Source organism: Ascaphus truei, chromosome 6 (assembly GCF_040206685.1).
Source record: "Ascaphus truei isolate aAscTru1 chromosome 6, aAscTru1.hap1, whole genome shotgun sequence".
NCBI classification, from domain to species: domain Eukaryota; kingdom Metazoa; phylum Chordata; class Amphibia; order Anura; family Ascaphidae; genus Ascaphus; species Ascaphus truei.
In genome coordinates, this window is record NC_134488.1 from 113240269 (window position 1) to 113249917 (window position 9649).

A 9649-nucleotide genomic window follows, 5' to 3' on the forward strand; every position below is an offset into this window, starting at 1 on the left:
CTCTGTTAGTGTCGCCCCCCCTAAAATCTCACACCCCCAGTTTGTGCACCCCTGCCTTAGTGTATTACATATATCTGTCGGTAATTAGAGTTTACAAATATATTTAAAATGTTTATTCTGTGATATGATCGATCACATAGGAGCATGCAGTGTCTAGTTTTTATGGTTTCAAGAGCGTTAAGAGAGTCTAAACAGGAAAAAGCTAAAAGCCAGGACATTTGAACGATTACAAGAAAATTTTTGGGACACCGCAACGTTTAATGAAAATCCGGGACATATGGTCACCCTCCATGTATGACAACACATGTGCTAAGTATACTCAAATGCTCCAGTGGGCTATTATATGTAGGAAAGACCCCTAGAATATCAAAAGCAACTGAAGAGCAGCAGCGGATTTTTGCGTTTTGTAGATTTTTTTTATTATTATTGCCAATACACTCCACGGATTCCGCAATCCGTTGATGGATTTTTAAGAATCCGCCAACGAGTTGCTGAATCCGTGGATTGGATACTGCAAATCAGTCCACGGATTGTATCCAATGGCGTTTTTTGAGGAATCAACATGGATTAAAACCGACCAAATCAAATTTTGGGGGAAAGATGCAAGAAAATCCGGGAAACTGATTTGTCCATCTCTACGGAAGAGACAGTATTAATAGAACACTGTAAAACACATACTGTAGGCATAATATTACAGAAACTGTTTAATTATAGAATTGAGTCTATTGACTATTGACATTGGACATCACCTACTCTTTTATCAGAGATTCCCAGTATAGAATACATGTTAATTGTATGTAACAGGGTATGTCCCATAATACCTCTCTTCCCCCATAATGCCTGTTATGTAAGCCCCTAGTATGTTCAGGGCAGTAGCAGGTTAATCTATGGGTCAGTGACCCCCCTTATGCTCCACTTGTAAGTGAAGGAAGTATCTCATGACCTGTGTAAATATCCAAAGGCACCGTCTGTCCACTCAAGGTTGACCCCCACAGCTAGTAGCCAAATAAGATATAAAGACAGAGCAGGAAAAAAGACCTTTTGAAGGTGCGGGGTAAGGGCCACTTGCAGACCCGCTTCCCATGTGGGGCCAGCGGCCGCAATTGCAGCAGCCCACGGATGGAGCTCACACAGCTCACGAGAGTCCATCCCCTCTGTGTCCCCTGGTCTTGTGATACCTGAAAGGGTAATGACGCACTTCCTGCGCGACTACGATCCAGAAGTAACAAAGAAAAAATGATCGATATCAGCGCTGCTCCTTGGGATCACAGACTCACCAGGTAGGTAAAATTACCTACCTGGTGAGTCTGTCATCCCAAGGAGCAGCGCTGATATCGATCATTTTTTCTTTTTTTCTTCATGACCTGTGTAAGCCTATCAGGGATAGGTACAATTCATGAGCCCGCCCCTTCCAGAGACTTCCAAGTGAGAGTATCAAAATTTAGGAGTCTTGCTCTGAAGCTGAAGGAGAGAGCATGGGCTGTGAGTCTCTCCCATTGCGCGGATGAGCTGGCCACCACAGGCTTATGCCTGGGGAGCATCAAGACTAAATACCCCACTACTATTGGGATATGCACCCTCCAGAAGTCTGGGACTTCGGAGATCATACTCTGCTGTATGAAGAGCTGCTGCAGTGATACCAAATAAAGACCCATGTCCAATATACCTCTGCCTGGGTGTCAGTTCCTAAAGGGTGTTGTGGTGGGAACTGATGTCCTGAAACCTGGGAGCCCACTACAGCTGGAGGTGCTGTACCATGAAACAAAACTCATGCAAGAGATCATAAGCCTGTCCTGTTGCCCCTTACCATTCTCAGTTCTCTACTCAGTTCTCCTGAAACAACAGGTATGCCTCAGCGCCATACACACACAGACCATGTAGTAGACTGTAGAATCTCCCAGGGGAGGGGGAAACAGGGCTACATATAATATTTTTGATAATCTGCAGCAAACTAAAATGTGGTATACCTGACACTTTGTTGGAGCTTACCATTATCCTGCAGATCCTTCTTCAGAAACAATGGAAAGTAAACACTTTCCAGTAGGTCTATTAAGTAGGAAAATGGCAACAGCAAACTAATAAGCATGAATACACAGACAGCAATAACCAGATGCCCATAAATATAACTCCATTCCTCGTTACACAACACTAATAGGGGAAATAAATAAATATATGTGTGTGTGTGTGTGTGTACGTACGTACACCCACACACACACACACCACACACACACACACACACACACACACACACACACTCATACCCCCTCCCAGTCTTTTAGTCATGAGAGATTTCCCAATAAATGATGGTAAATTGGATTGGGGTCCAAAGGAAGGAAAATATAGAAACAAGTACATCACAAGTTTGAAGAAATAATGCTTCACCTGGGCCTATCCAAAGGCTTCTGGATTCTGTGTCCCTATCTATGTAACTAATGGAACATGCTGTACCTGGGTACACTGTACTTACGTTCCTGTTGCACTGTAGGGATGGTGACTAGGTCAGATGTCTCAGAGACGGAACTTCTCATGTAGCGGGACCTGTCGATAGGAATGTGGCTACCTGTTGGAGCAGACACTCTCATCCCATTGGTGGTTTTGGTCCCTCTGTCCCCTTAAAGCTATGAGATTTACTTCTGTAGCATATTTCCCCCCCACCCCCTGGGAGATATGGCAGCTACTGCATATGTGGTGCATTACCTGCAGCTCACTGGAGGCCTGAGCCTCCGCTGCTGGGAGCCTGGGGTGTACCTGAGTCGTCGGTTGATCGCACCTCCACCTGTACGGGATCCTATTATGTGGGATAACCCCATTACAGGACCCCTGTGCAATAAAATACATGCTGGTAAGAGTAACAGTTTTACTGCTTGCAAAAGAGTAAGATATATACATATACAGTCCCACCAACCAGGCCACGCACTGCCGTACCCTCCTATAACCTCCAACGCCAAGTCCACTCACATGAGTGAGATACTCCCGCAAAGTCCTGAGGGGCCCTTGGGCACCCAACCACCCTGTTGTCCACAAATAGCAATTCCTACCCCAGTGTGTGAGACAGCGCTGCCCCACTAGCGTGTGTACAGTTGGTGCACTTGTAGTACCTGCCGGGCTCTAACACCCGGTTGCGCTGATATTGTAAGGTAGGATCCACGGATCCAGCGATGTCATCCGCGAAGCCTCCGCCTCTACGTTGGGTGTGTCCCGCATGGACGGTTCCACCATGAAGAATATCTTTGTATGCATTCGTATGAGGATCCGGTACCGGATCGCCATGGGCCAGGTCGCAGCCGCGTCCTGGCTATTCCCTCACTCTTGAGGACAGGTCCCTATCTATGGGGGTCCCTGCAGCAGGCACAATCTATCATAGTGAGTCGGGGCCTAGCTGGAGCCTAGGGGGTCTATGGCCTTGTGCAGGGGTCACAGACACCCTGCACCTACACCACCTACCTTGTCCCAGCTCTGACTAGCGTGGTCTCAAGCATGCGCAAAGTAACACTTCTCTCTGCATTGCGCCCCCGCACTGCGCATGCGCTGTACCTTGTGCATGCGTGATCATGGCTAAGATGGCAACACCCTGCAAGGGGAGCCGTCGGTAACCTCCGACGACCGCGGCTGCAGCCAGAGGTAGGGGCAGATGGGAGATCAGCGGGAGCCCTGGCTATACTTGAGATAGGGCGGTCCCTCTGTACTTTCTTCCTGATATACTGTTAGCACAGTTATTTTAGATCTAGGCCTTAGTCAGAGAGAGTTCTGATCCTTACCTATTCTGTTTTACTGTTCTTTAGATACCTAATCCTGAGGGAAGCACATGGTGCGAGGCATTCTATAGTCAAGGTAAGTCATAGGACAAGGTCTCTCCTAATAGGATATGTCTCCCTATTGGAACAGATACCTGTCAATATGTGTTCATCACCTTAGATTTACTGAGACCTAACACAAAGTAGTAAATTATTGCTGGATTATGCTGTCTATACAGTTGACCTACCATTCAGTTATCCTGGGTTTTGTACAGTACAAGAACAACCCCGAGGTGTTGGTTCAGGCCTTTGTCAGCATGCATTGGTTATCAATGCAAAAACTGCACAGTGCAGCACACTAAGGCTACGCTTACAGTGCCAGCGACTGTGACATCAGGCTGCGGTCGCTGGAAAGATCAAATTGAGATGACTTCCAGTGATCGCGACCAAGCCGTCGCCTCAGGCTTACTATAAGCGCAAGCGACGGCGGCAATGCATTTGTTTTGACGCAACAGCGCATTGCTGTTGCCGGCACTATAAGTGCAGCCTAAAACACAGTATTAGAGTAACCTACATCAAATAACAATATTAAAGTCTGAAGACAGGGATTTTAACAAACCTTTAACATAATGGTTACATAACAAAGGGTTACAACTATATAACTTACATGTGGTTCTGCAAGCGCAACTCAATATTTCCCATTAACTGTTATTACTGCACTGCGTCCACACTCAAGCACTTCTTTCTAATTAAGCCATGCAGGTCCCCTTGTTACCTGACTGCTAACTGACCTATACCTACAGCCACACTGTTAATTACTGCACATGAGCTTTGCATAGCAGTATTCCATTGATCTGATTCCCACATAGACACATTCACACAAGCCTATTGTTACTTGAGCTTCTTCCAAAATATGACACAATAAATCATCTCTTCCATTAACAGTTATAATGTGTAACGTGGGAAATGTTATCTATATTATACCGCTGGCTCTAAATTTGCTCTTCATTAGCTTTCACTTCAAACTCGGTCATTCTGCAGTCGGGTTTGACTCCAGAGGTAATTACTCAGGGATTGAACATGGCCTGTGATGTAATTGTCTTGTCTCTCTGTGAGAGCTGGCACTAATTCACCTCCTTAATTGCAATGAAGTTTCAGATTTATTGAGACCCAATAAAACGTCAGGTGGTCTGATATCAAAGTCAACAAGGATGTGCTATCTCAGGGACACTGCTGTCACTTGCCAAGTGAGCCAACAGCTATTGTAGCCTGGCAGATTACTGAATAACCAGAGGGACACCATACTGTATAAAAACCAGTCCGACTGTCATGTAAAAAGTAATTGGCACAAGGGTACATCATGCAGGCTCTGTGGACCAAACCTCTGTGCATTCTGATACTGATACACTTATGTCACTGCGTGATTGTGAAGGTAAGAGATCACAGCGTTTTAATATTCAATCTCATTATTCCTGTAATCAGCATCAGCGCCTGGAGAAAAATCTCCGAATGAGAAATTAAGATTTTGATGTGAATTGGAAAACACAACACTGTAAACCATTATAATCTCTGTTCTATTTGAGCCACAACAACCTATACTTATTGAAGTTATTCAATTGCTTTACAATCAGCACTACAGCATGTACATTATTATACTTTAATATGCTGTCACAAATAATTTACCTTTTTATCATTCAATATTATAATGTTAGACTGATATTTTACAATGTAGTTAAACATATACTGTAAGGCTTAAAATGGTTTAAATAGTGCTGCATACAGCTGTAACTGGAGACGATACTGCCACTGGTAGGCATAGACAAGGGGCATACAGTCCTCAGCAAGTAGCACGTTGGTAGGGTGGCACGCAATATTTTTGGAAACCTACAAAAAGAATTACAATTTGTTATAGTAATCCAAAAGCACTTTTCTGAAATATAAGTGCAGTATTTGTTATATTTTGATTTTGCCAAATCTCGATCTGTTTTGGATTAAAAACATAATTTTTGGTGCTCATTCTTATTATATATATATATATATATATATATATATATATATATATATATATATATATGATAAAAAGAGAGTGGCATTAGGTTAGAAAAGGGTAACATGGTGAAACAGAGGCAATGGGGAAAAGGTGAATTACATGGAGGGACAATAAATTGACAGCAGGGAGAGAGTGAGATGGAGTGGGAATATGCCTTGGGGGTGGGGGGGATATGGGTGGGAATATGCCTTGGGGGGGATATGGGTGGGAATATGCCTGGGGGGGTGACATGGGGGATGGGTGGGGAGAGTGACATGGGGGGCGTGGCATGGGGATAGAATGACATAGTGGTAGATAGAGACATAGAAGGCAAAGAGTGACATGTGGGGAGATAGTGACACGAGGAAGGTGTGTCCCTACCTCCTGTGTTGCAGCTGTAATATCTGAAGGGGTTAACTGCAGCTCTCTGCCTCCTGTTGCTCCCATTTCCTCTGATAATTGGTAGCCAGCAGCATACACAAGAAGCCTCGGCAAGGGTCAATATCTGCTTATTCTCACCGAAATGTTAAATGTTAGCATAGAAGATCATTTAAAATGTAGACTTAAGCATATTTTCTAAGCTTAGCATTGCTTAATAAATATTGACCTTAGTGTGTTTCCTTTTTTTCTATTTTCAGGATGAAGATTTGTCTTTCCCATTGGAAGCTATAAAGAAGCTTAAAGTTATTCTGGATCAAAAGGCGACAATGAGTGACAGTGCAGTGAAAGCCATTCCACACAAGAATATTGCAGCTCTTGCCACAGTGTGTACCCATCCTGAATTGCCAAAGGAATTTGTGCCAGTGTGTGAAGGTCCCAGTGCCATGGCTGTGTTTGCCAGACTAGGTAATGGGTCAGTTTCTTAGGTCAACCTGGCTTCCTAATTTGGACTTGGAACACATAGTTATAGTGACAAACTATGATGAATCTTTCCTGCTGTATAGTGATAACAAAGAGCTAGAATGGACCCACTGATTGTAGAGTCTCTTAGTTGGTGCATGGAAGTGTTCTTTATACACTTGGTAATGGAATTCGTGTAGGAAAACTGTTTAGTAAAACATACCTAATCTTAACAAATGGGTTAAAACCATGTTGCAGTGTAAAAAAAAAAAAAAAGGCAAACGGTTTCAGAAAAAAAAGTAATTATTCATAGACACAGGCTAAGTCAGAATCATAAGTATAGCAAGATTGGCAGCTACAGCAAAGATTAATTTTGGCTTAGGTGTACACTGATATAGGCACGGCTGATATTCAAGAAAGCATAGAAATATCTATGCAGTTATCTATATAAACATATTAGATGGCAACTCTATTACTATTCCTACCAGCCCTAAGGGAGGATGAAAGCTTCTCTACAGTACAGAGTATAAACTTACCAAAAGGTTTGGTGAATAAGAGTGCAGGAAATGGACCATTGTTACAGACGTTAAAGTTTAATGTACCATAAAGGAAAGTATCCATTCACATGGCTACCTGCATCACGATCATAGAAAGGGCTGAAATACACTATATTTAAGCACAATAGTCATTCAGAGGATCATTTTCTATTCTAACCAGTCCTACAGTTCAAGTGAAGAGAATATTCTGTTTCAAAGGAGCAGTCGTCCCTGCTCCATCTTTTTACCCTCCCCTATTTTAACATGGATGGAAAGCAGGGGGTCTCCTGAGCTGAACTGCATTATATTTCAGCTCCGGACACCCCCTGGTTCCCGAGATAAATATCTGTAAAGATGGCACCGCTACCGACTCCTAGAGCGGAAACAGAATAGGGGTTTATACCCCACATCAAGCGGGCCAATAAGAGGCCGCAATACCATCTGTGATGACTTCTTATTTGCCTGCATGATGAGCGGGATTTAAATATGCAGAAGTACCAGTGCTACATTTCCTGATATATATCTTGGGAACCGCGGAGTCTCCAGAGCTGAAATGAACGTGGTTCAGCCCTGGGGACCCCCTGCATTCAATCTATGAAAAAGGAGGGTTAGGTAGTGGACGCCTTTAACTACAGTCGCCTTTGAAAATGTACTTACATCCTAAGCTTTAGAGGCAGAACTCCAGCATCTGACCATTTTATATATTTTGCTTTCAGAACATATTGCCGATAATATCGACCAGTGTGATGTATGTGCTTACGCTGCCTGCTCTGGATGTCCATGAACGCACCTCCAGACTTCTGCCTGCTGTGTTGCACAGAGAGATGGATTATTCAGGCTTCCTTACGCAGACACAGCCATACAAACATGTGAACTTTCGAACTTCACCTTGCTTATCCTAATTCTAAAACTGTAACAACTGTAATCAGACCCTAACTGGTAAATGGCTTTAGCTGTGTATACCTAAATCCATTCAAAAGTGGCTTTTAAGTAGAATGGAATAAATAAAAAACGTTTCGGCAATGAGATGCTGCCTTTATCAAGGTGAGGGCTGCAATAACACACATAAACAACATATTTATACCCTGGTACTCACCCAACCATGCTCTGGCGGTCCGCTGACGGACCCTGATGAGGTAGGTGCATCGACACTTTACGTCACGCTGACGTCAGATGGAGCAGGCTCCAGGCAGCCATGGAGACACCGGTCGTCATGGCAACCCTACAGCCAGAGCGGGGAGGTAGGAGGTCCCTTACATCCATCCTGCACAGTGAAAAGACACCAAAACCAAACCCACCAGCACAATAAATGATGGAACTGATGTTAGACAGTTCTACCCATAGGTGATAAAAAAATTATGTACAGTGCATATATGTACACCAAATAAAGGGAAAAATAAATTAAATACTGAGAACTGTAGTACAGTATTATTAGCATGTAGCAATTTTCAAGCTATAATGCATATAGAAAGGCTAATGCTCATGAGTCTTAGGAAGGGTATAAAAGACTGGACACTGGGGGTGTTCAATAGTAAAAAAATTCAGACTCTGCCTCCATTATCCAACGATTATTCAATCCCAACATCATTATGTCCTTAATCTCCCGTGCATAGTCTAGAGAGGTGTCCCTATCCATCTTAAAATAACAATCTGGGTCACTAAGCTGTTTAATGGCTCTGCTTTGTAATTGATATAGTCCTGAATAACTAGGGCTCCCCCCTTGTCTGCATGTTTGATAATTATGTCTTCATTTACAGCCAGTGTATTCAATGATTTTTTCTCTTCTATGGATATATTATATGTGATTTTATATATTTTCTTGGCGTTTCGTGTGATATCTGATTTAACTAATTTCATGTAACTGATTGGTTTCTGTAAGGTGGGGCGAATGTTCATTTTAACTTACATATGTTAGTACCTTGAATGGAAGCCGAATTGTCTATAATTGGTTGCTGAGGAGGTTGCACCATCTCTGAGGCTCTAGTGGAGAAAAAGGATTGCAGGTTAAGTAAACATTCAAACTTAAATAAATCAACTTCAAACCCAAAATCATCAAAATGAGTAGTTGGTATATAAGAGGGCCCTGGGCAAGTACAGACATTTCACACTGTGTTAATGTATACTTATAAAGCTTAATGACCAATGAGTCTGTAACTTAATGGCGTGTCTGTGACCGTAACAGAGGACGTGGTGATTTGTCCTTTGCCACCGCATCTGTTTTTTTGCTTACCTTTTCTTTGCGTAGTCCTAAAAAAGGATATGGGCTTTGTCCTCGTGGGCGTTCGGTAGAAGAGTGAGCTTCAGAATCACTGGTGTTGTTGGGATCTTGGGTGCTCAGTGGATTACGACCTCTCTGATAGTTACGGTGTTTGTAGCCCTGTTTCACCCACTGGTATACCCTTCCGTCCTTGTAGTCGTTAACTACTTTCTTGAACTTGAGTTCTTTTAAGTGGATCAGGTAACTATTCAGTTTTTCTAGTTTGGTTTTTAAGTCCGCCAAGGCTTGCACA

General features: G+C 43.1%; 1 protein-coding gene across 1 annotated transcript; it reads left to right on the plus strand.

The window, feature by feature from the left end:
• The first annotated feature begins 5039 nt into the window (after window positions 1–5039).
• LOC142497683 (guanylin-like) lies at window positions 5040–8956 on the plus strand. The gene is made up of 3 exons (XM_075605796.1): window positions 5040–5166; window positions 6402–6609; window positions 7856–8956. Exons 1-3 carry the CDS (start codon window positions 5095–5097, stop codon window positions 7921–7923), a joined length of 348 nt encoding a protein of 115 aa, XP_075461911.1. The 5' UTR covers window positions 5040–5094; the 3' UTR covers window positions 7924–8956.
• Window positions 8957–9649: the final 693 nt, after the last annotated feature.